Below are 27102 nucleotides of genomic sequence, written 5' to 3'. Positions count from 1 at the left end.
CATTAGCAACTATATAAAATTTGATTAGGGATTACACATTAAGTAATCGTTAACCAACAGTTAGTTCCTCAGTCCTCCGTCACTCATTTTTTCATTAAATAACCTTTAACTAATCATTCAGCAACTTCATGTCTTCCTTATTTGTTCCCTGGTGACTACTCAATTTTTCTGTACTCTGTTACCCCTGTACTCTGTTACCCCCAAAAATAAACATTTTCTGCACGTCAAAATAACATTCTGTTTTGTGAGTAAGTAAATACACATTGAGAGTATCGGTGCAGTTGCCAACTCACTTGCTTTGTCATAAAATTAAAACAGAAGATTTATCACAATGAGTGCTCTATGGTGGCAGCAAAAATGTGCAAAACTTGATCTAATTTGAAAGTAATAAATTTTTGCTCATGTTGATCAAGCATTCAGACAACAACACATTCTTGGCTGGTTTGGCTTTGCAATATCATTGTTTTGGATGTGAAATGATGCAACCAAGGGTTTGGGTTTGGGTTTGGCTCAGTGCAATAAACCTCTGTTGAGCTCTGTGTGTCCTTTTGTCCTTACACATGCAGAATGTAAACTGTTCAAATGCTGTATTGTGTTTGGAGATGCCCTCAGTGCAGTCAGTGTATGATGATTGATCACAGGGCCTGATGAGTCAACTGGTGTCCTTTTTTCATACTCAAACAAATTGGAGTAAAATTGCATTTGAATATTTTTTCTAAAAGCATCAAGAAACACACCCACTTTTTTGTTTGTTGAAAAATATAACCAGGGTGAATATCTTGACCTATTTTGTCACAATTTAAAGAAAAATCTGTAGTATATTTACTCTAATAAATCATAAAATGACCCTGATCATCATCAGTCACCAGACATTAAGGAAACATGTTAAGTTGAAACACTCCAAGGCAATTTTATTAAGTATTTTACACAAAGGTTATTTAAGGGGATTTTGATGTAGTTCCTTCTTTGAATGTTTGATTGGAATTGGCTGAAGCTTGCCTGTTTCACAATAGACTTAAGATTATACCAAATGTTCAGAAAATTAATACGTATTGTCACTTATTATTGTCAAGTTAAAATGTTGCACTCGTCTTGCAGTGTTCCTGCAGCCTGCCTGAGCTTCCTCGAGTCTGGGGTCAAGGGAACAAAGATGTTTGTTTATGGGGTAAACAACTCGTTTCCACCGTAGATCATATATTAATAGAATTTCAACCTATTTATTCAATTAATAATCATAATTTAAGGGTCTAAAGCTCCAATTCGCTATCTGAATTGCAGCACTCAGTTTTGTAAGAGCAATTGTTACATATTACTCCTTTAAATCTAGGGTAGGTAATGTATTTTTAGAAGCATTTTTGTTCTAGTTTTTGAAATTCTCTTTTCGTACTCTGCCCGTGTACTCACTGCACATGACCAGAGTTTTCCACAAGGCTAGGCAGATATAGTGGTAAAGTCGTAGAGAAAGTGATGCCAAAATTTCCCAGTGCCAACATGTTAGCTTGACAGCTAACAATGCTATGTTGATCGGCCTGTCTTGTCCTTTATTTAGCCCAAAAATAGATGTTGAAATTTCAGCTGTTTAGTCAATCTGCTGTTTCACCGCCAACTTTTCACCTTTTGCTTTCGACTACAACTGGACGTGGACAGACATCCCTAAATAGCTGTCTTCAGCGACAATAGAAGACATCTTTTGGACTTTCACTTTCGATCAAAACTGGACGTAGATGGATCTCCTTGAATAGTTATCTTTTCAGCAACATATTTTTCACTTTCCACCAAAATTAAATGTTTCTGGCTAAGCTGTCATTACAGTGTCTTTTCAGCCAAATTTTGCTGGGTGGGTAGTTTGATATTTTAGCTAGTTATCATGCTATCTAGTTCAGGGATTCAACATCAGAGATAAATGCTAACAGCTACGGCACTCATCACCTTCTTCTCTCATTAAGGGGAGGATCAGTCCCATCATAGATGTGGAGCATCTGTCCCCAGAGGGAAAGCATTCATCTGAACTGAAGAAAAGAGATAATTGGATTATCAGATAATCACCCAGTTAACTATAGAGTGACATTAGAGATGCTCCCTGTTTTCATTCTTTGTTTTGTCTCTGTCCTCTCTGAGCACTCAATAACATGCCCCCACCTCTGTGTCCAGTGTCCTCCAGTTCACCCAGGGCTATCTTCTTTTATCACCTCGCCTTGGACACCATATCCTATCCACTACTCGACCTGTGAAAACAGAGGATTGTCCTAAGTGTGAATGTCCCAAGTGACAGCGCTTCTTTTGAGCTCTGAATCAAATCCAGATCAGCGGAGTCCACTCAAAACCCAAACAGAAAAAAAGCTTCATTCATTTTCTCTTAATCAAGATGGGAAAACATGCAACACCTCGCTGACCTCAATGGCAGGGTCGGGACAAAGAGACATGAAGACAACTGGTGCACAACAAAGCCAGCAGCTGGTCTTTAGGGGCAGTGTGTCCACCGGCATGTCTCTGCAGTGACCTAAGACGCCCTTATGCCTGTTAAGACCATCTCCTGAGTATCAGACCAGTGTGTGTGTGTGTGTGTGTGTGTGTGTGTGTGTGTGTGTGTGTGTGTGTGTGTGTGTGTGTCTCCGTCTCCGTGGACCTGATAGTGTTTTGTGGACGTGGAGCTGCAGAAAGATCATATTCACATCTGGTTTCAGCAAAAGTGTCCCCATAAATGATACATACAGGCCACACAACAAATCATCATGGCTGAAAATCATCCACACACCAGTCTGCCACTGACAGTTACATCTTTAGGCAGATTTGAAAAAGTTAAAGGGATAGTTTGGATTTCTTGAAGTGGGGTTGTATGAGGTATTACCTATAGTTGATGGCGATTAATGTGCCCCTAGTTTGGAAAAGCAGCAGGGGCACTGGATCAATGCACAGCTGTGGGCAGGGTCAGCAACAAAACACATTTTAACCACATAGAAAATGATCACTTTAAGTACACGCTATATTTAGAATATTTTCACTTCTTTTCTGACAGCTGTTATGTAAGCCAAATGTCACTGTCTCTAAGATAATGAGCCTCCTTTGGTAAAAAACTGAAATTTTACATCTGTGAGTCTGAACTAACCTTTAAAAACACCAAAGTCACACAATTACACAACAAACTAACAGATTGAGGAAATGGTAGACCAGCAACTCCTGTGTTCTGCAAGGTAAAATAATTTTGCCAAAGCGGAATTTGGCTTAAATAACAGTGGTTTCCCATCAGAAAAGGCTGTCTGACGGCAAGATAAAGCAGTTAAAGAATTAGTAAATATAGCACGTATGCTAAAACTTATGTAGGTGGCTAAAATTAGGGCTGGTCGATCGGTATTGCAATATGAGAGTAGATATTGTGTAACATTTTGGATATTGTTATACCGTGATCAAGGGTACTTCTACAGGGGGAACATGGGGGCCACCCCTGAAATCCCCAACTGCCACCCCATTATTCTCAAATATGATTGGATCTGTCTAGTCAGAGGCGGGACCTTATTTTTCACCAACTGTTCGATGAGTATTTTTAAATGTCCATTGTTTCCTTTTGAATGGAGCCTACTTTTAACTGTTTTCAAGGTTAATTTAGACCAGTTAATACATTAATAAAGGATTTAAACAATACATCAGAAAAAATAAAATTATTTTTCATGATGAGGCATGAAAGATGAATTGTCACACAGCCTGAGGATAGATGTGCAATGGAAAACTTAAGGAATACGTAAGTATGCAGGTTATATATAATATCTATACAGTGTCACTCTTTTGTCCTGTGATCCGTAGGACTATTTAGCTTTGAAATAAAAAAAAATAAGCATAGCAATAATAAACTTTAAGATACTGTAATGTTAGTAATTAACGTACATATGTGTTTGCTAAAAGCCCCCGATCGTGATATGACGTAAATGTTATCTTTTCCTGGTTTTAAAGGCTGCATCACAGAAAAATGGTAGTGTGGTTTCTGTACTTAAGAGACCACAGTTCTTCAAAGGGGTCCAGGACCAGGATGACATTAGCCTACACACACTTTAAGAGCTTAACTATGCATCATCCTGTGGCTGGGAGGAGGAGTTTGTGGTTTATGTTAATAAATCACTGCAACAGAGGTTCCAGCTGTTTAATGTGACACCAACTCTTTCAAATGTAACCAAAACAGCTACAACTAAAATGCAGTTGCAGTAAAATGCATTAAAATATCTGATTTAGCTGTCATATATTCTAAGCCTAGTGTCAACCTTTGTACCAAGATGATTTAGTTAATAAAATAAATAATAACCAGTAAGCATTTCAGTGAAAGATGAGTTATGAGCCTTTTAATGATAAGTCATTTCATCTGCTGAATTATATTAATTTTTGTTCATTAACTAGCCCATGACCTCGTGTTCATTTTGACCCCTGTGGCCCCTGGGTAAAGCAAGCATTATGGGAAATTATGAGAGGTACCAGGAACCTTTGACCATTCTCCTATATTAAATGCATTTCTTAACCCCTCTTAAAGTGCAAAACAAAATTGCTGGACTGCTCCTTTAAAAGCAAATTTGTTTCTTCCTTGGATGACAGATTATCTCTAATTTCCACGATTTTTTTCAGATTTATAGCCGGCATGCTTACATCATACCTCACTATGATTTAGCCAGTTATTACAACCAGAGTGGTTTTCATACAGTCTGCCAAACTCCACCGAGCCATTACGCCAATTTTGGTAGTGACCACCTCCGATTTTATTTGGTTATAAAATGCTGTTGTCGCTCATTGCAAAAATGTGTGTGAACTTCACAGTACGCTGAGTTAAATTTTTCATGAGAAAAGTTCAACATTGATTGTAAAGCTGCGTGCACACAGTTGAAAAAGGTTCGTCTATGTCGCCAGTATATTGTTGCTGTCATGGAAATAAGTTTTCTTTTTCTTTTTATTACTGGACCTGAAAGTTGCAATGGCCTTTTTATGGGTTGAGTGAGTTTCATTGTCCTTGAGCTCTGGAAACATGTTAAAAAATGGCTTCTAATTTCATTCGTTGCTTTCTAAAAGCCATCTTTTGCAGTCAGGTGATTTTACTGGGACATTGACATCTGGCGCTCTGCACAGGTGCCACTGATAATTGTAGTCCACACATTCCTGCAGATCAGTCCTCTCCCATAGGCTCTGTGGACTTTCACACATTCCAAGGAGACACAAAGCAAACGTCTCAAAACGAATGCACAGATTGGGATTAATGAATGTAATAGTGGAGTAAAGGGGGACGTTATGATGTGCTGTACACATGTGCACCCATATAAAGTCATATTATCTAAATACCACCTGTTGTCATGCGGTATATACGGACCCATGCTGCAGAAACTGATGTGTTTGTATCAGACCGGGGGCTCAGATCCAGCTTCAGGCTCTCGCTGGTCCAGGGAGAGGGGTGGTGCCCCCGTCGGGGTGTTTTCTTAAGGCCCGCTTTACGACCATGATGCTTTTTCCAGACCTGACCTGGGCCTGAAATGCAGACAGGAGTGGGCGCTGAGCCAGTTAGCTGCTGGTTAACTTGAAGGATCATAATCAGACCCATTTCTTTGGCAGGTTTTGCAGAAGTACCTGAGATTTTCTTGGTGGCAGATGTCACACAAATGACCACAGTACAGGATCACACACCCGTCAAGATGCTGTAACAGTTTATTTGAAATGAACGCAGGGCTGGGAGGGTTACAATACAGTTATAAATTACCTTTTAAAAAATGTTGTCAGGAACGAAATTCAAGCATCACAATGTTAATGTAATGTAACTTGATTATTATTATTTGATTACTTGATTATGATTATTATTTGAGAAGCTGAAAGCTGAATTTTGACTTTTTTAAATTAAAAAAATGACTCAATTAATCAATTAAAATCAATCAATAGTTGCAGCTTTTAGTTTTTTATGTTTGTTGTTTGGTTTGTTTGGTTGGTTTGGTTTTGGTTGGTTTGTTGTTTGTCCAGCTGTTCCTTTCTTTGTTGTGGGTAATTGACTGATTGATTGGTTGAATGATTTAAAGACAAAAAAAAATTTTCACTAGAGGCCGGGATAATGAATTGGCAACTGTGTGCACTGTGCATTGTTGTATTGATTTTTGTTCACTGTATCTGAAATCTGATTACATATTTTCTATCTGTAACTGCAATGGAATGCAGTTACCTTTTTTTGTATTCAGATTACATTGTCCCGTTACATGTAATCTGTTACTTCCCAAGATTAAATGACCCCAAATCCACAAACACTTCACATGCAAGAGAGGTTTGCATGCAATCAGAGGAGGCATTTCCTGCATTATGTTCTCACTGTTGGCTGGTGTGCCCTTTGAAGCCATGCACATACTGTTCATTGCATTGATGCTGATTGTAGCTTACCTTTAAAGGTAAAGAAGGCCCAAGGCTATCTCAATCCTAATCTGTGGTCAAGGGTAACTTCTGCTCTGAGCTATCGCTTCAATGTGCCGTGACACTCTAATGGCTCAGTCCCAGTGCGGATCAAAGAGCAGTTTGTGGCCGGGGCTGAAGATTACACTTGGCTGCTATGCCATTCTCTCATAGCAGCCAAGTCTGATCCCAGAGGCTTTCAGAACCGAGATGTTTATCAGCCCTGAGCCCAAACAAACAAGATGTGCGTCACTGAACAGAACCCTGAAATGTTAATCTTTCTTTTTTGCTGTTGCATTGATGGCTAGTGGACTATCTCGTGTCGGCTGTATGTGTGTAATTGTGTGTGTATGTGTGTGGGTGGGTGGGTGGGTGAGTATGACTTAAGCTATTTTTGTGGACATGTTTCAGACTCCAGATCAGCTTACAGTGTAAGTGCCAGATTTCTAGCAGTACTAGGGCCGTGTCTTGAAAGTTGAAAGCACAAGGTGTGTCCAAACCCACCTTTGCCATCTTGTGGCAGGGGTATCCTGCCCTGTCCCACCCCTTGCGCCAGCAGCACACAGTGGGATACACCTATCAGCTGTGCACAAGTGCCTTGATTAATTCATGGGTGTGTGAACATGCATTAAACCAAGGGAGCCTCCAAAGCAGGTCTCACGTGTGAATAGTTTTTTCTACATTAATACCTGCAAAAAATAACTGTAAGTATCATGCAGATATGTAATGCATTATTTTATAATTAATTATTACATTATGACAGAAGCACACAGACCTTGTTCTCTCTGGGTCTTGCTGGTCTCATGGTCAGATATAACATCTTGTTCATTTTGTGTGTTATAGATCATAATTGTTTTATCCTTGTTTTTCTGGATCCCAATAAACACACAGACACAAACACTACAGCTGATCCATGCTGACTGATCTGTTAAGGATGATCTAACAGCTGTAATTCTGTCCCGTATGTTGAGATTGATTATGCTTTATAACTATAATAACAATTCCTTATTTGTTATTAATGAGGATAATTTTAGAGATGCAAAAGTGTAATTTATGTGTTATATGTCTTTCCAGTGGTGGACAGTAATGAAGTACATTTAAGTACAGATACTCAAAAAATGTACTTAAGTACAGAACTTGAGCATTTGTTGTTTTTTGGGGGGGGGGGGATTTCAGACTTTCACTCCATTACATTTCAAAGGCAAATATTGTACTTTTGACTCCACTACATAGGAAGCTGCAGCTCTGGGAAGATTGTCGTTACTCATTACCTTTAGGTTAATCATAGCTTTGAAGTCAGCTGTTGCTGTTTTTTCTTTTCTAAAATGCAGATGGCCACACGCCGTGTTCCTAACTGAAGGAAACCAATCACAGTACTCGCTCTCAACTGGGATTGATGTAAAAGCAGAAATACATCATCCAGACGCCCTGTAACAAGAACAAACAAGCTCTCCCTCTTTCATTCAAACAAAACTCAGTAATGATGACAGCAGGAGAAAGACTAAATTAAATCTCAGATGTTATTATAATTTTAAAAAAAGAGAAATAATTACACGTAGGCTTTTAAAGTTGGATTGTTTTTATTGGGGCTAAAAATACCTCATAATTCATGTATGATGACCATAAAGCTGAGACCTTTACAGTCTATGGTTGAGACGAGCAAAGTCAACGTAGCGCAGGGTAAAAAAAAAACGAACAAAACAAAAACAAACAGCGAAGCTATATGTTTACCAGCCTTGTAACGTAATACTGTCCAGCTCTAATGTTAACATCCATAGGTATAAAAGCCACGACACGTCATGTTTTTGACAGGAACAGCTGACTGACTGTCAGAGAGGAGGCAGAGAGAGGAGGAGAGCAGAGCGCTGCGGTCAGGTGAAGGAGGGGCTCGTTGCACCGTGGTGAAGCGGGCGGAGAGAGCAGCAGTCAGGTGAAAGAGTGATGCGGGAGGGCCTCGTTTGTCGTGTCTCAAGTCGAGGGGAGTCATCTTGTCTCAAGTCGAGTCGAGTCTTGAGTCTCTGACCCTCCAAGTCCGAGTCGAGTTGCAAGTTGTCAAATTTGTGACTCGAGTCGACTCGAGTCCGAGTTCCTATGACTCGAGTCCAACTGTCTGGTCATCACCTTTTTAAAAAATATTTAATAAATCTCTAAAGCCTCTATTTTCTTCTTTCTACATTACATACATAGAGCATACTGAACCAAAAAAAAGACAACGTCAAAGTTTGATGGACAAACCATTTGTGTGTGTGTTTTTTTTTGGGGGGGGGGGTTCTTCACTATATTAAGGACAACTTGATAACTCAAATATTAGATTTTTTTCCACAAATAGGCCTGTTTTGAAATATTTTAAATAATTACTCCATAATTTATCTTAACTTTATCTATGGTCCTGGCAGCCCCTGCACCCTCCAACCTAGGCCCAGGACAACAGACCTGACTACTGTTAGTCTCCCCCCTTCGGCGGGAATCATGGCAACGGCGAGTGTCCCAAAAGTGGTCAACTTTGGATACAAAAACTACAAGTTTGTTTAAAACATGTCACATCTTTATTGGAATGTAGCCTTTCCCCATCTACCTTGGTCTAAATGATCAAACATGTAATGTAAGAATAGATAAAATTAATAGCTTTATGCTTTAATCCATGCAGACGAGACTGCATGCTCTTTTTTGGATGAGGAACAATAGTGAGAGACTTGACTTGACATAATCTGCGACTTGACTTGATTGGACAACCTTGTGACTTGACTTGACTTGACTTGCCCATGACAAAAAAACTTGGGACTTGCTTGAGACTTGGACTGAATTACTTGATACTTGCTTGGGACTCGGATTGGAGGGACTTGTGCAATTGTCTGGTAATTTTAATACAGTTATGTCAGAAAATAACAACAGCTGTCCTTATTGTTTTTGATTGAATTTCTATACTTTAGTTTTCATGGGTGTTTCTATAGACTTTGTGTAGCAGAGTGGTTCTACATACAAGTCAGTGTATCATTAGGTGGTTTCAGAGTTGCAAGGTTCTGTAAATGCACTGTGAAAACAATACAGCATGTATTGATATTAGAAAATGTACTTTGTCATTTGTACTTTTGAATATTTAAATATTTTTAAAAGCATGTGCTCTAGTACTTTAACTCGAGTAAAATTTTGACTAAGCAACTTTTACTTATAGTTGAGTAATATTTGATCAGGAGTATCTATACTTTGACTCAAGTACTGGTGTTGAGTACTTTGTCCACCACTGTGTCTTTCACATTTTTTGTGTTATGTCTTTTGCCATTATGCTCCATCCATTTACCGTAGGCTGAAGGCAGTGCACAATGATACATAATAAAAACAATGAATAATTCCCCTCAGATACATTAAAACTAAAGTAGTGAGGCTGTTTTGAAAATGTAAGGAGTTAAAAGTACAGATATTTGTGCTTAGTTACTTTCCAAGACATGGAGACCTCTATCTAGAGTGTATAGTATCCAAGATGGCAGCCACGGCTTGTTTTTAGCGACATTAGCGACATTAGCTGCTCTTAAAGCTGTGTTTTCTTCGTTCTAATACCGCGATCGGACTTGATCTCAGTGGTTGTTTGAGTGCCGGAACTTGAAGTATATATTTGCAAGTTTTTTAGTGACATCTCTATCTGTTTTTCTGTGGAATTACACTTGTTCTCTGCGGCTACGACTGCCTGACTGGGCTTGTTGTAGCGCGATGGCTAAGTCAACAGAAGCAACTTCCCCATCTATCCCCTGTGAGGACTGCATACTGCTCAAAAAAGCAAACAAAAAGATTGCTGACCTCAAGGAAGACATCCGGCGGCTCTCTGATGAACTCCAGAAGAAGAACTCTCTTCTGACCAGCTACATTGACGTGGCTGTGGGACAATCCAAACAAATCGCCTCCTTCAACGCAGCCATACAGGACACAGTTCTGTGGGACCCCACAAATGGCCCCTGGCTCTCCTGTTCCACACCGAACCGACAGGCATCCTGGGCCGAGGTGGTGGTCCGTGGCCGTAGGAGAGACTTGGACGGGGCTGTTGCAGCCCCGCTCATGAACCTCTCCAACCGGTACGCGGCCCTTTTTTTTTTATTGTATGTATATATATATTTGTACTTTTTACTACTATTCTTCATAGTCTCTATTATGTGAAGCACTTTGAGTGGCATGCTTTGTATGAAAGGTGCTATATAAATAAAGCTTATTATTATTATTATTATTATTATATAACAGTAGATACCATTGGAAGTTGTAAAAGTGACACTGAAGGTAGTCTTTAGATTTGGAGGTGGTTTTCTTGGTAATCTACCAAAAAGTGTCCCAAATTACCTGACTTCACCCTATTGCAGAGCACTCTGGCACTGATTCTGAACACTCCATCAGAGTGAAGCAGCACGGCTCAATAATTCGTAGGAAATGACACAAGCGCTGTGTGAGCTAACAGCCTCCACTCTAACCCCCTGAAATATGTCACTGATTAAAAATCATAATATTATAAAGGACATGAAAGAGCAGGTGTGGATCAATCCTAATGTGCGTTTGATTCGCAGTATCATTAACTTCCTTGTTTCCACACTGTAACTCCCAGGTGGCAAACTGCTTCAAAACCGCACTCCTAATTGCGAGCATGTGGCCCTGCACAGCGTCCAAGGCGCACTTGACTCCTCCACGCTGTCCTCTCCTCCGGGCTGGAAGCCTGGACGGCGTTTTGGGTTGCAGTGTAGCCTGCATGTCGATGAATTAAGACACCACACACGCTGAATCAGATTTTAACAAGTCTTTGTGAGCAAGAAAACAGATTTCACGTCTCATTTGGGAGACATAAAAGACACATTTTCCCATTTTATCATTATAATCTTATTTATTTCTAGGATTGGGAGGGTTTCTTTAAAAATGTGTTCTGAAACAGTCACTAATTATCTGTTACAAGATGTAGTGTGCAATGTAATCCAAGTATTACAATATTACAGTAATGTAACTTGATTACTTTCCATTACTCTTGGATTACCTCAATATAAAATACAGTGAAATTGTTTAGCCTAATGTAGTGTTTTTAGGGCTGCAACTAATGATTATTTCCATCATCAATTAATGGGTCGATTATTTTCTCAATTTATCAATTAGTTGTTTGGTCCATGAAATGTCAGGAAATGGTGTAAAATGTTGATCAAAGACGTCCTCAAATGTCTTGTTTTGTGCACAACTCAAAAATAATACAGTTTACTGTCAGAGAGGAGTAAAGAAACCAGAAAATATTCATATTTAAGAGGCTGGAATCAGAGAATTTCGATCAAAATAGATGCAGATCAATTTAATAGTCAGTTAGAAATAGATTAATTGTTGCAGCTCTAAGTGATTTATGTTTGCTTTTATGTTTATTAGTTTGTCCAGCTGTTCCTTCTTTTGTTGTGCAATTTACTGATTGATCAATTGAAAAAAAAAGGGAAATTTCCACTCAGTGAAGCATTTTTTCACTAGAGGCCATAATCATGAATTGGCAGCTGTGTGTGCACTTTCATGATTATATATCGTTCTTTTTTAAAAATTTGTAATCCTGCTAATAATCCCCATTTTTACTAGATGTTTTTATCTACAGCTGTAATGAAATACACTTACCTTTGTTTGTATCTAGATTGTATCTCATCTCGTTACATGTAATCCATTACTCCCAAAGCCTGTTTATTTCACATTTTCTGAGGGGCTGCTATCTTTTCTTTTCAAACCTTCCAGGCCTTTTGAATCGCTGTACAAACAATAAGGCGGATCTGAATCTGACAGGCACGTCTCTTCAGCTCAGACCAAACCAACCAAGACTGTCAGCTGGGAGAGGGATGCTGCTGGCAGCCTGGCAGAAGGTCCTGACAGGGTCTCACCTCTCAATGCAGGCTGTCTGCTCCTCTTCAGTCACTAGGAAGCCAAGAAAACACGCTGTGTGCTGCTGAGTCGATATGAATTTGTCTGTAAAATATGTCCGTCTGAGCAAACCCGAGTCCGTACAGCAGATACTGAGTGTTAAAGTCGTTTTTACAGTCTTCATATTTTAAAATATGACTGACTTTTTAAAAAAGAAGAAATAAATATTATACAAAGGAAAATGTGTACCAGAGCTGACAGATAATATCAGTCAATTACTCCATTTTACACCTGTTCTTATTCGGTGTAAGTACAGTTTAAAAGACCTTTGCAATTGAACTCCTTTTGCAGCAGGGGAGAAAACTCACAGATTACTCAAAATCCACTATCTTTTGTACACTAATTAATCACACTGGACATACTTTCATTTATAAAGACAGGACTATAATACTTAATGTAATGAAAGCAGTCGTAAGACTGACAAATAAGTCAAATTAACGCACTGTATCTCAAATAAATGCACACTTTCACTTTCAAAGTAATCACATTATTGTTTTAGTGTCTGGAAGTTTTTTGGTATATTGTTGAAATTCTGTTGGATATTCGGCATTATACAGACCCAACAAAATTTGGTTGAAAGGAAATGTTGGATTTTGGTTGAAAGTGAAAGATAGCGTTGAAAAGACAAGTATTCAAAGACGTACATCTATGTCCGGTTTTAGTTGAAAATGAAAGGTGAAAAGTCAGACACCACGGTTCACATGTCAACATCTGATTTTGGGCTACATTTGGACCAGACTGGATAGACCAAACATTTCAGGGTCCATTTTGAGCAAAATATGGATCAAATCAGATGGACTAAACACTGTCACTGTCTAATTTTGGGCTAAATCAAGTGCTTGGTCGTCATGCATTCAAAGAAATATTTCTGTTTTTGCAGAAGACTTGGAAACTGCTCTTTTGGTGACTAGATTTCAATTATTTGTATTGAGTTAAAAGTAATTTTACATTTAATTTTTGTCTAATATATTATTTTTTCATTCTAAATGAGAGAAGCACGGTGTTTACACTGAGCCATGTGGCTCTGGGGCAGCTGTTACAATCCCACCAATCTTGATAAAATGTTGCATGCTAGCTAGCAGCATCTATATCAGCATAGATTGTTTATTTTAATTTTCAACCAGTAAACTAGGGATGAAATTGATCTAACCCTACTGAGCATGTGCAAAGTAAGTGTCATCACTCTAGCGTGTTTCTGGTTGCAATAAATCAGTGTGTTACAACTGCCCCGAGTCTCCCCTCGTACATTGTTTGGCCCTCTATCAGCTGATTAAATCCCCCCAAAGTATTAGAGGAGTATTGGAAAGGAAATTAAAGAAAGTGAACTTGATGATAGTTATTTTAAACACTCACACACACATTTTCCCGTTCGTGCCTAATTTACGCTTTTATTGACTCTCGGCAGAGTTAGAACAAGATGGCGGCCTCGATAACAATGCAGCCATTAATCAGGATGTTGTCCTTGCAAATGTATCATTCTCACGGGTTAATTGAACTGCAAGATGGAAAATGGTTAAAGCAACACTGGTGCTGCAGCTCCATTAACAAACTGTAACTAAATCCTCTGGAAAATAGCAGCAACTTTGATGTGTTTCCTGAAACAAATACCGAGGTCCCTGCAGGGAAATCAAACTCACTGAAGAAGAATGCCGAAAGGATTGTGGCCTTTATGTTGTTCCTTCAGTATAAGCAAACAACTTGTCCGTGCGTCATCTTCCAAAAACCCATTCATAGTGGATTTTCTTCCCCCCAATAGAAATCACATCTGCAATTATTTAGGTGGAATAAATTATTTCCACGCCTTGTTTAACTTGGACACATCTAACACCCAAATGAAAGGAGCATGAAGTAGGACAAGATGCCAAGAAAGGTGCCTTTTCTATTAAAATCCTGGAGTCAACAAAAGAAATCTGGTGATCTATTTTTCTCTCCTTTCGTTGTGACCTTGAGACCTGAGGTGAAAAAGGGTTTTGCCAGGTTCTTTTTTTCATACATGAAACAGGTGGAAAAAAGTTTCCCTGAGTTATTTTTCTAATTTACTTTTTTTTTCATCTGTGAAAAGAAGGGGGAACAAAAAAATAATGTCAGAAAAATAAAGTTTTTTGGTCTTAAAATTTATTTTAATCTGCTAACCTTAAAATACATTTGTATCCAAACAAAGACATGACAGTAATGTTACATAAACTACAAAAAAAAAAGTGCATGGAGACATTAAAACTCACCTGAATGCTTTTAGTTCTATTTAGAACATAAGAGAGTATTTCAACCCTAAAAGATTTTTTATGAATACACCAGGTGTCTTTTCTACCTTGTCGACATGTGATCTGGCTAACCTTTTACAGACTGTGATACAGAGGTTCTGTACTTTTCTTTTGCATTTTTTCCTGCTGTTTAAAGGTCTGCCGTGTAACATTTACAGGGATCTATTGGCAGAATGTGTCAGAAACAGTGACAGAAATAATTAGCAAAATTATTATATAATTATTATCTAATTTTTCACGGTATTGTACAAGGGCAACAAGTAATGATTATTTTCATTGTCAATTTATCTATTGATTATTTTCTACATTAATTGATTAATTAATCCTGTCACAATCTTGTCAGTTGAAAAATAGGTCCAAACATGTAGAGCATTTTTCAAGTGTGCTGAAAAATGATGAAACAAGATGAGAAAGATCTAACAACATGAAAAAGACATTACAAGACAAAAAGTGCCATAAGATGCAACAAAAAGCAACAATTAAAAAGATGAAAAACAATATAACAAGATGACAAACAATGTGACAAGTCAAGAAAGATAAACATGTTTTCCTCATAACATGACTCAAACAAATTAACTGAATATCAAAATTTTTGCTGATTAATTCAATAATCGATTCATGATTGATTAATGGTTGCAGGTCTAATTGATACTCTGGTTCTCTTTTCTCTCTGACAGTGAGTTGACACACACTGCTGCAGTTTCAACATAGCCCTGTTTCCTTTCACTTACCCACACTGGTGTCGTCTTCTATCTAAAAATTTATGCCCTCAGTGTTAAGTCAGGTTTTTCATGGAGGAATCGTATATCAGTATCTTTCAAGGTATCGTATCTGTTGGAGCCACAGTAATATTTTTTGTCTCTTTTGTTTCTTGTGTAATTTATTAGAGGTAATTATATGTAAATAGAAATGCAGTTTTGTTGTTTGTACATGGGGTGGAGCACGAGGTCAGAAACACAGGTAATATAGGTAAGGTGAAGGTGGTGAGCAGCAGGTGTGTGGACAGGACAAGCAGACAATTTTTTGACCGTGTGTGGCAGCATGGAAGTTTTTGGACAACGTGTTGGAAATGAAACTGTTGAATGGATACTTGACTGTAATGGACACTAAAACCTCTTTAATGATTTACCTGTGTGAAGGTCAGCACTGGTGAAAGTAAATGGGTCACTGCACCCAAAGAGACCAGCGTATTGGACATTGGTTCATGGTTGTTGCTAAGAACACGCGTCCGAACAAGTTCTCCCTGTCCACCCCTCAGTGGCTTTAAACGTAATGTTTGGGTTTTTTATTGAAAGACTCTACATTTAACTCGACAGTATCAACATTTGAAATTTACTTTACATGTATGTTTGATCATTTGGAGTGTGGTTCTTCTATTACTACCTTTTTCTCTGTATTGTATTGAATTGTTAATCATTGTTGAATGTTAATCACTGTGGTTGGTTTGGATGTGTAACCACACCTGCAGTCACAGAGCTTGTTGAGGTACAAGGTGTATAAATTTGGGGCTGGTTTCTATTGTTTAAACATTCTGACGTGACGAGGAACGGAGTGGGATCGAACACTGTCATTATAAAATTTTTGTGGCATGGAGAAAGTGTGCAGGCGTTACCTTTTGTCTCTAACACCGTTTCTGATGCCAAAAAAAAAACCAAATCCCAAACTTAAGTAATTCTTAACCAATGCATGACTCATTATGATTTAATACACAGGATGTATGATGAAATCATGTTACTCACCACTAACAAATGATCAAGCCACTATGACTTCATATGATCAGGTAATAATTTAATGTTTTTTTACTGTTACTTCATACATGAATTGATGTGATCATATTAGCTAGATTTCAGTTACAGAAAAGTTTATTAATGTAACTGTCTTTGTGTTTATTAAATAAATGTTTGCACAAAGCTTCATTATTTTTATGAGAATAGACATAGAAGCTGAGCAAATATATGAGTCTGAAATAAACTTTTATGTATCTGGAATCCAGCTAATTTGATGGCATATAATCAGAGGTGGACGTAACTAAGTAATTAAGTAGTTTTTGGGGGGGAGTTCTTGCACTCTCATGAGTATATTTTCAAGGTTCATACTTAAGTACGCATTTCACCATGTAATCTACTTAGTTATTTGGTACATTTAATTAATATCCAAACCCTTCATCTGTATTTTTGTAACCATTAATGCTATTTGATCATAAGCGGGCCGATGAAAACCAGAACATACAGATGGAAAACAAAAAGAATGCTGCAGCAGGTTCAGGTGAGTGTTGGTGACAGTGAGCATTGAGCAGAACAGAGCAGGAATTGACTGAAGATTTGTAGAAACTGACTGAATGTCCGCTGCTGATAATTTGTTAATCAGTCCCTCAGGATTATTTTGGTCTAAATTGGCTATTTTCGTGGCAGGACTTTTACTAATTGAGTAATATTATAGTAATGTGACAGTACTTGAACTCGAGTAAAGATTTTCAGTTCTCTTTCCACCACTGCATATAATATAATAATATGCATAATGTATGATGTAACTGTTTGTGTTGTCACAACTAAACACTGAAGACATAAAAATGTATATTTTCATTTAACAATAGATATAACAAGATTATAACATGACAACAGATACAGCAAATGAGACAAGTGAATGATGAGAAGAGGACAGCACTGTGGGTTAGTGAGAGGAAACAGGTGTATGAGGACACTGCAGCAGTGATGTGTGTCAACTCACTGATGGAGACAGATTACCTTTTTTTTTTAAGATTTCAGCTTCTTAAATGTGAATATTTTCTGCTTTCTTTACTCCTCTCTGACAATAAACTGAATATTTTTGAGTTGTGGACAAAACAAGACATTTGAGAACATCACCTTTACACTGATCAACATTTTTATAGACCTACTAATTTAATTTATTGGAGGAATGTCTCCATGTCCTCCGTCATCGTTGCATCTTGTTACATTTTTTTGTCTCTTGTTACATTAGTTTTGGTCTTGTAACGTCTTTTTCCTCTTCTGTCTTGCTACATCTTTCTCGACTTGTTTTGTTGTTCTCTGTCTCTGCAGACGCCTGACAACAACCTGATCATTTGAACCAGGCGTGTTGGAGCAGAGAAACATCTAAAACATGCAGGGCAGGGGTCCTTGGACCACGGTTGAGAAACACTGACACACTGACAACAAATTGTGTATAATGAACAAGTTACCTAAAACAAAACGGTTAACTTAATCTACTAGTCTGCCCCTGCAGGACTAGACTGCTGAAATCCAGACCTCCATCTGCCAAATGGTCCACTGGCCCTGACTGGCTGCACTCTGCAGGCTTTTAACACCCAAGGTCCTGATTGCAGAGTGACTCCACCTGCTGCCAATCACTGCAACCTGCAAGGGGGGTGGGGGGCGGGGCTGCAGAACCAGGGCACAGGAGAGTACTTAAATGTGAAAATTTCCTGGTTTCTTTTTCTCTCTGAATATTTTTCAGTTGTGGACAAAACAAGACATTTGAGGATGTCATCTTGAGCTTTGATCAATATTTTTCACAGCTTTCTTACATTATAGACCAAAATAAGGGTTATTTGCATCCCTAAAAATACTGTATTAGGCTAAAAAAAAGTTAACCATATTTTATATAGAAGTAATCCAAACAGAAAATAATCAAGTTCTTACTTTACTTTAATATTGTGACACGTGGATTACTGATTACGTTTTTAACAGGTAATTAGTAACTGTATCAGAATACATAAAACTCACAACCCTGGTGGAATATTACTATTTTTTCCCCCTTTAAAACAGTTTAGATCAGTCAGGTGGATCACTAGAATCTTTTCTCACGTGTCCTTAACCGGTTTCCATACAATCCGGCTGGTTATGATACACTATTAATTATACAAAGCCAAAGCGCGCAGAGGATCCTTTCAGACTGTCAGATTAATTCAGATACATTCATCTTCATCTTCATCATCTGTTTGGCTCAAACAGCGCTCAGTGGCTTCACCTGTCTCACTGTTAGCTGTCCGGATAAATCAGCTGCTCATGCCGCCTGTGTTTACTGCAACAAACAGACAACAGTCTTTAAATTAGCATCCTGGAGGACTTCGTCAAATCAAAACCACGTGTTAGCAAACATACAGCCTTGTCGAATTAAAGTTCATCCCCGAGCTGGCCTCCATTTAACCTCAGAGAAAGAGTTGGCTTATTTGATTAACCCCAGAGTAATTACAGCGGGCGTCCTCGGCAGGCTTTTCACATTTAGTCACTCATATCATTTGCAAATTAAGAGCGTATTAATGTGGCGACTAGACCCAAATTATGTGGGACGAGTTGTGGTGATCCTGCTGGAATATTTTACATCTTGTAGGTCTGTTTGGTATCTGAGTCCAGCGCAGGCAACTATGTCTAGACCAGAATCAACCCAAAGGCTAAACAGAAGAAAATAATCCTTCACCATTGAGATCCCGTCTTATTCTATGGAAGACTACTTCTGCCAGTGAAGGAAAAGACATATCCTCACAGTAAATCACAATTCTGAGATGAGTCATAGTCATAGTCATAGTCATAGTCAAAATTATGATAGCAAGATGAAATAATGAGATAAGAAATCATATGAGATTTTTAAAAAGTCAAAATAATGAGATAAAAGCATCAAAATTGTGAGATAAAGTCTAAATTAGTATTAGTATAAGTATTATTAAAAAGTTATAATTAGAGATTATTAAAATAATAAGTCTAAATTAAGAGATAAAGTCATAATTCTGAAAAAACGTAATAATTATGAGATAAAAAGTCATACTTATGAGATAATAAGTAAAGATAATTAGATAAAAATTCAAAATTATGATAAAAAGTCATAATTATGAGATGAAAAATCAAATCAATTAGATAAAAAAAATCTAACTTGAGATAATTCTGCACTAAAAAATCCAAATTATGAGATAAAATGTAGAAATTATGAGATAAAAAGTCATAATTATGAAATAAAAAGTTTAAATTGTGAGATAAAAAAATGAAATTATGAGATAAGTAATAAATATGAGATAAAAGTCAAAATAACAATAATAATTATTATTATTAGATAAAAAATATGAGATAAAATGTTGAAATTATAAGTTAAATAGTCAATTGTGAGAGTTTTAAAAAGTAGAAACTACAAGAAAAAGTGGACTAATGATTACTTTTCTCATAATTTTGACTTTTTGTCTTATAATTATGACTTTTTTTTAAAAATCTCTATCTTTATTATTAGTAGTTTTATTTTCTTTCTCTGGCAGAATAGTCTTCCATGAGATTCTGTGCTGACAAAGAGCTTTCATGTGTTTCTGACAGTAGTGTTTGTTGTCAGCTGAGCTTTCATAGATAAAACAATCCCATTCAGAGGCCACCGGGTTTGCGTGGCCTGCTGCGCCATAATGCGCACGACACAAACCTTCCAATGAACGCTGAGTGTTTTTTGTCAATATTAGCGGGACCACTTGGAAGGAAGTTTATAATTGGACACGTGTTTCCCCCCGCTTTTTGTCGTTGGGAGATCAACTGATTCCTTTGTAATTCGTTTTTAAAGCAATGAACGATCCACAAGGAGGGCTAAAGTGTTCTTAAGAGCTCCCTTTCAGCCTTTAGAATTGGCCCGAGCAACCCGCCGAGAAACACGGAGGCCCTGGAAGTATTTAATCCGGGAGATGTGCCCGGGAGGCTGTCACACAGCACAGGTCCACACACATGCAGGTAGCAGTTTATTAACAGAAACCTGCCCTCAGAGGCTCTCTCCATCACTCCTGTCCCCGCCTGAAAAAGAAACAGTGATTACATTTAGCTTTTTAAACTATGGAGGACATACTGTTTGATTTCGACCAGGATGGCACCACAGATTTTGCATTTTGGGGTCAGATGGACCAAAACTTCCAGCTTCAGACCCAGCTGGACACCTTCCTGCTGGACTACACCGCAGCAGGCCAGCTGTCGCCCTGGTCCTCTTTCGGCAGTCAGTCCATGTTCCCTGACGCACAGCTGACCTTCACCGACCTCGACGTGCAGTCTCCGGGGGCGGGCGTGAGCGCCGAGGGGGAGAGCTCCTCCGTGGACGAGCCCCTAGAGGCGAGCAAGCGCAGGGCGCGGCGGCTGGTGCCCCATCACCCCTACAAGGTGCAGCGGCACGCCGCCAACATCCGCGAGAGGAAGAGGATGCTGAGCATCAACTCCGCCTTTGAGGAGCTGCGCTGCCACGTCCCGACGTTTCCCTACGAGAAGCGGCTGTCCAAGATAGACACCCTGAGACTGGCCATAGCCTACATCGCCCTGCTCAGAGAGATCCTCATGTCGGGCTGCGACCCCAAATCCTACGTGGACGAGTGCATGAAGAACGGCTACAAGAACCAAACCAACGCGATCTGGAACACCAGCGGTGAGCCGACCACTGTCATTAACACATCAGGAACTAATGAGTGTGAAACTGCTAATAAGTCTTTAGCCAACGCCATTAGTCATCAGTCCATTATTACTGTTTAAAAAGAATAAGAAACATTATTAAAGAAGAATATTTACTTATTGTTTACTTCATGTTTCCCATTTAATCCACGTCTAAATGAAAAGAAATCCTGAATGATTAGGTTTGGGGAGTAACAGGATTATGTAGTCTGGGTACAAAAAGGTAACTGTATTCCATCACAGTAATCAGATTACAGATACATTTAGTAAAAATGAGTATAATTAGGATTGCAATTTTAAAATAAAGAACTGTATTCTACCATGCACAGCACACACACAGTTACCAATTCATTATCATGGCCTCTAGAGAAAAAATGTTGTCTTTGAATCAATCAATCAATCAATAAACAAAGTACAATGAAAGAAGGAACAGCTGGACAAACCAGTAAACCCAACAACGAACATAAAAAACTTAGCTGCAAATATTTATCTATTATTAATCGACTGCATCTATTTTGGTAATCAATTTATCATTTTGAGTCACATTTTAAGAAAAAAGTCAAAATTCTCATTTCACTTCATTTCATTCTCAGTTTCAGCTTCTTAAATGTGAATATTTTCTGCTTTCTTTACCCATCTCTGACAGTAAACTGAGTATCTTAAATGCAAACAAGACATTTGAGGATGTCATTGTGGACTTCTGGAAACACTGATCAACATCTTTCACCATTTTCTGACATTTTATCAACCAAATAATTAACTGATTCGTTGAGAAAAAGGATTAGATTAGTTATTAGATTATAGAATCTGTAGAATGTACAACAGAAAAGAATCGTCACAGGAAAGACTTGAAAAATACGTGAGATGTACTTTGCAGGTATGATAACAAAATTATATACTTATTTTACATAAATTATAAAAGCTATAAATAAAATGACACCACTGTTAGCTCTGATTGAGTTTCTGATGACATGACTTATTAAAGGAGCAACATGTAACAATTGTGTATCTAAAAATGTGTACTGCAGTCTAAATAGCAAGTTGGAGCTACAGACTGTGTATTAAATAGGTTGAAATCCTATTTAAGGCTAGTTTTTTTTACTCCTGCCTCCTCCTCCCCAGACTTGAAAAAGCTCAGACAGGCTGCAGGAACACTGCAGGAGCGCAAGTTGAGAGCAACATTATAATTTGACAATAATAAATGACAACAAGTCCAACAATGTTAGGTAATCAGCTGTTTATAACTGTCAATTATTTGTCAATGTTAAGTTAGCAAAAGCGAATTATTCGAAAATGCACATTCTGGACGGGACTTTGAGTTTAGTGGCTGTCTGTCTCACTGCCTGGCAGACCCCATTAACATTATATATATATAAACATCTACTGCTTGTAAAAGATTATTAATGTTTTTTTTACAACTCATTAACAGATATTACTCATTCTGTGAACATTCAGCATTAATTCCAACTCTAATTAACATGAAACCAAAACAAAACAAAAACACAGTTATGGGCGTAAATAGAAAGTTCAAACACTGCTGCTGTAGTATTCTTATTGGGGAGGCAAGTATTTCAATGTTGCATGATTCCTTCACTTCCAATGACATATCAAGGTTAGTTTATGAATTCATGGAGTAAATATATTACAGATTTCTCCTTTAACATGTTATGAAAGAGAACATAATCAGATACAGCACAAGCCTTAGTGCATCTTTCTTGCCATACTTCTGAAGACTTACAGAGGAAAGGAAAAGTTCAAAATAAAATCTCGTCTTTGTCTAGCCTGTGTCTCCTAGACATAAAGGAACTCAATTTAAGACCAACAGGAGACTTAAACTATTTTTTCATGGTTCTAAAATTTGGCTCCTGAGAATAACCTCTGACTCATCTCAGCCTGAGATTCAGTCCAATTGAAGATCTTAAATTTGTCTTAAATAATCAGCTCTTGAGATAACAGTGAGCTCGAAAAGAAAACTAGATCTCAGGGGGGGCAAATTAAAGTCTGGTTGCTCCATATGGTCATCAAGGACATGCCCACAATACTATAACCATTTTCTCATACTTCTTAAATCCGGCTCCTGAGAAATAGCTTTTGACTCATTTCAGCCCAAGGCCAATTTGAGCCCAAATGAAGATCTTAAAATGTTCTCTTTTTTCTCACAGGACTGATCTTAAATAATCAGCTCTTGAGATAACAGTGAGATCGAAAAGAAAACTTGGTTGTCTTAAATTAGATCTTAAATTTGCCTGTGGTCATATTCCAGTCTTGTTGAGCCACAGTCATCAAGGAGACACTTACTATACAATGACCATTTTCTCATACTTCTTAAATTCGGCTCCTGAGAAACAGCCTTTGTCTTGTTAAGCACAAGACAAATTTGAGTTTCTAAAATGTTTTTTTTGTCTCACTGCACTGATCTTAAATGTGTTAAATAATTAGCTCTTGAAATAACAGCCAGATCTAAAATAAAACTCAGTTGTCTTGAATGAGATCTTAAATTTGTCTCAGTGGTCAAATTAAAGTCTAAGGTTGCTCCGTATGGTCGTCAAGGAGACACCTACTATACTATGGCCATTTTTCATACGTCTCCTGAAAAATTGTCTCGTCTTAGTGAGCAAGCTGCGCACGCAATGTGGCAACAGAGGTATTGCAGATGTCAACAGCTTGTCAGTGGGCGCTGCAGACACGAGTAGTTTTGATCGCGTCCTCAGTCCAGTCAACATGTTTAATAGCTTGCAGCCATAGACACTGCTGATTGCTTTGAAACGGTAGTGACCCTGTCAGAATTCTGTACAATTTAAGTTTACCAGTGGAATATCAATCATGATGTATTATATATGCAGCAACTAGACATTTTGCTGATTTTGGAGCTGGATAAACATTCAATTCAACATTTGCAGCTTGATAACTTGTATGGATGACTGGGAGAGGCCACTACTGCTGAACTGCGATGATGTCGGCTGAAAAGGGGTCTGTTGAAGATCTTAAAATGTTCTTTTCTTGTCTCACTGCACTGATCTTAAATTTGTCTTAAATAATATGCTCTTGAGATGACAATGAGATCTAAAAGAAAACTTGGTTGTCTTAAATGAGATATTTTATTTGTCTCAGTAGTCAAATCTGTTGCTCCATCAAGTGTCAAGGAGACACTTAATATACTTTGACCATTTTCTCATACTTCTTAAATTCGGTTCCCAAGAAATAGGCTTTGAGAGAGTGGAAACAGATGAGACTTCAGTGAGCTCAAAATAAGAATCTCATTTATTTCTCATAAGAGGCTTTGAACATTTAATTAAGATCTGATTGTTTATACATGGACAGAAATAATTCATTTCTGTTACTCACAGTAATCCCAGCATTGTGACATGAAGCAAATGTAAGCTTGTTGTTCGTTTGCTGCACACTTTCATCCCCAGGTGTGTTTCCCTCGAGCATTCGCTCTTAAATGAGCCTCATTTCACCAAAACACAAGTACCTGTATTCTTACTGCCTCCGTGCACTTAACTAATTCTGTGGGAATCTGCTCTGAAGCCTCTTTATGGGGCCTTTCAGCAGTAAGTGTGCCCCTGTTGTTTGGCCCCAGACCCAGGACTTGTTAAACAGTCATTAAAATGTATCAAAACTTATGTGTTTGTCCTGCTTTTGTCTCCTTCTGCCCCATGCTACCCCCCTTCCCAGATCTGACAGCCCGCCTCTCTTGGATAAAGTGGGATTAACTGAGGGACATGGGGCACCCCGAGTGTGGAGACCACAGCGGGGAAGAGGTTCAGGCTTGTTCCTCCCTCTTCTCTCCTCCACATGTCAAAGACAGGCGGCTGGCCGGCGCGACAGACCCGACCGATCGACATCTGCAGGATTCTCAGCGGGTCACACACACCTCAGGCTTTCTCAACCCCATCCACTCCTACGTCCTCCGTGGCTTTTAATATTCTAATTTATTGTTGACTGGTAATTGAGAGTCATTGTTTCTGGGGCTGTGGAGGGAAAGAGGGTTGGCAGTGTTTGCCCAGATAGATGGCACTTGTCATGGGGGGGGTGGGGGGGTGGGGGGCACACTGGCATGAGACTGAATGGACTCCGTAAGGGCTCATATTTCTGCATGTAGCGCTGAAGTGTTTTGTGGACTCTTGCTCATTAGTCTGCGAGTCGATGTGTTAAAAAGAGCCTTGGTCATGTAAATGAGACAATGGTCGTGAGAAGCAGATCAGTGCAATGTGTTTTAGCATGTCAGCTGCTGTTTCCAGAGACGGCAATAAGGCTAGTAAGTTGTTTGATGTGCAGCCTCCTTCACCTGTTGTATTATTTATTCATTTATATATTAATTTATTTCTAATTATTGCATATTTATGAGAAAATATTTCTTTCTTGGACAGGTATTTATACAAACTGATTATTTATTGTTCTGTAATAAGACTGTTGTTTATTGTAATTTACCTTACATCTGAAGCTACTCACCATTAAGTGAGAGTGGATTGCCTCTGTAGTTTAATGTATTTGTTAAAGGGACAGTTCATCCCAAAATCAAAAATACATATTTTTTCTCCTCTGGATTATCTTGAGTAATCGTATCATTTTGTTTTCATACCTTTGCTGTTTTGAAACAAAATATGTCTTCTTTTCCCTCTTAAACATGGATGTTTACAATGGACACTAGTTTTGAGCAGAGCCACAGAAAAGAGATAAGTCGTTTGCTGCCAACTACGTGATATGCTGTTTAATTAACTTAACGTTAGCTAACTAGGTGCTAAAGTAACGTTAACCTGCCAAATTAAGTTGCCAAAATCTTTCCCAACTTATTTAGTAATGGAAAGCATGCCAGTTTGTTAGCACGCCAGCTAACCTGAACGTCAGTGACTTGTATTACAACAAAGTTACAACATTAACATTACAAACCAGAATCATTTTGCTGACTTAAGGCTAACTACCACTGCATCCATATTGTTATCCCATTTTAATGTCCATCATTGTTGTGAGTCACAAAGAAATACAAACAAACACATGATGAAACAAGACCCACCAGTGTTCTGGTTTAATGAGTGACTGTATTATCTGGTGACTCAGCAAAATAAGTTATAGTACTAGTGACAGTGTTACACTGTATTTGGTGACCGATCAGATTCTCTGACCTGCAGTGATGGAAAAAGTTCTCAGATCCTTTACTTAAAAAAAAAAAAAAACAAAGCTTAATTTCAAGTAAAAGTCCTGCATTTAAAATCCTACATAAAGTACTAAAGTAAAAGTACCCTACTTAGTACTTTTTACTTTAATATTGCTTTAGTACCTTATTCAGTATTTTTTACTTATGTACTAAGGTAAAAGTAAAAGTAGTCATGTCTGCATAAAACATGAACAGAAGACATACCAGAAATGTTTCCTCTGGGGAAGGATGACCCTAGACCCTCCTACAGAGGATTGGTTTATGAACACGTCACCTTTTTCACCTCTTATGAGTTGGCAGGTCTGTGTTTTGTAGAAGGAGCAGCCCGTTCTTGTTCCCAACTCGTCAAATACTGACGTTATATCACTGCGTACGGTTCCGGTTAGTGCCTGAAAGAGACAGAGGAGGTGGGGTGAATCGAAGGCTCAAACACACAGTTTTCACCCAGGAGACCAGAGTTTACGTCACATGTGAAACCAAAACGTTATTAAAGGTTTTAGGGTATGTAATGTACGTACATGCACCATGTGACTTGTGTTATGTGACTTTAATCATGCAAGTCACTTCAGTGACCCCAGACACAAGAAGTTTTTGTGCCTAAACCTTTCCAAACTGCAACACTTTCACAAACATTAAATAAAGCTCTCTGGTAGCGTCTTGTGCATCAATATGAGACGCCACGTGGCAGTGACCAAATGTCAATTTTTGACAAGTTTGGATGAGAACAGGCTGGAAAGAGACACTGCTTTTGAGTTTTTCAAATGTTCTTTTTTTTTTTTTTGGCACTTTGACCACCTCAAGCCCAGTGCCATTTATAATATGTTCCATCAACCTCAGAAGAGTTGGGAATGACTTGGATTTTGGTCATTTTAGGTCGGGGTTGGTGAGGTTCGTCCAAATATCCGAGTCGGAAATCCGACTTCAGGGGGCATTCCAATTGAAATTTCCGACTGGGAACTCAGAAATTCCG

The 27102-nt window shown here is 38.3% G+C and overlaps 1 protein-coding gene across 1 annotated transcript; it reads left to right on the top strand.

Moving 5' to 3' along the window:
• Positions 1-19954: 19954 nt before the first annotated feature.
• LOC146322332 (transcription factor 21) lies at positions 19955-24987 on the top strand. The gene is made up of 2 exons (XM_084723939.1): positions 19955-20951; positions 24653-24987. The coding sequence occupies exons 1-2, from the start codon at positions 20375-20377 to the stop codon at positions 24688-24690; spliced, it is 615 nt and encodes a 204-aa protein (XP_084580065.1). The 5' UTR covers positions 19955-20374; the 3' UTR covers positions 24691-24987.
• The last annotated feature ends 2115 nt before the right edge of the window (positions 24988-27102 follow it).

This window comes from Lutjanus erythropterus, chromosome 8 (genome assembly GCF_056507025.1).
Source record: "Lutjanus erythropterus isolate fLutEry1 chromosome 8, fLutEry1.hap2, whole genome shotgun sequence".
Classification (NCBI taxonomy): domain Eukaryota; kingdom Metazoa; phylum Chordata; class Actinopteri; order Lutjaniformes; family Lutjanidae; genus Lutjanus; species Lutjanus erythropterus.
Note: the sequence above shows the minus strand (reverse complement) of the source record. Positions and strands in the feature narration are given on the sequence as shown.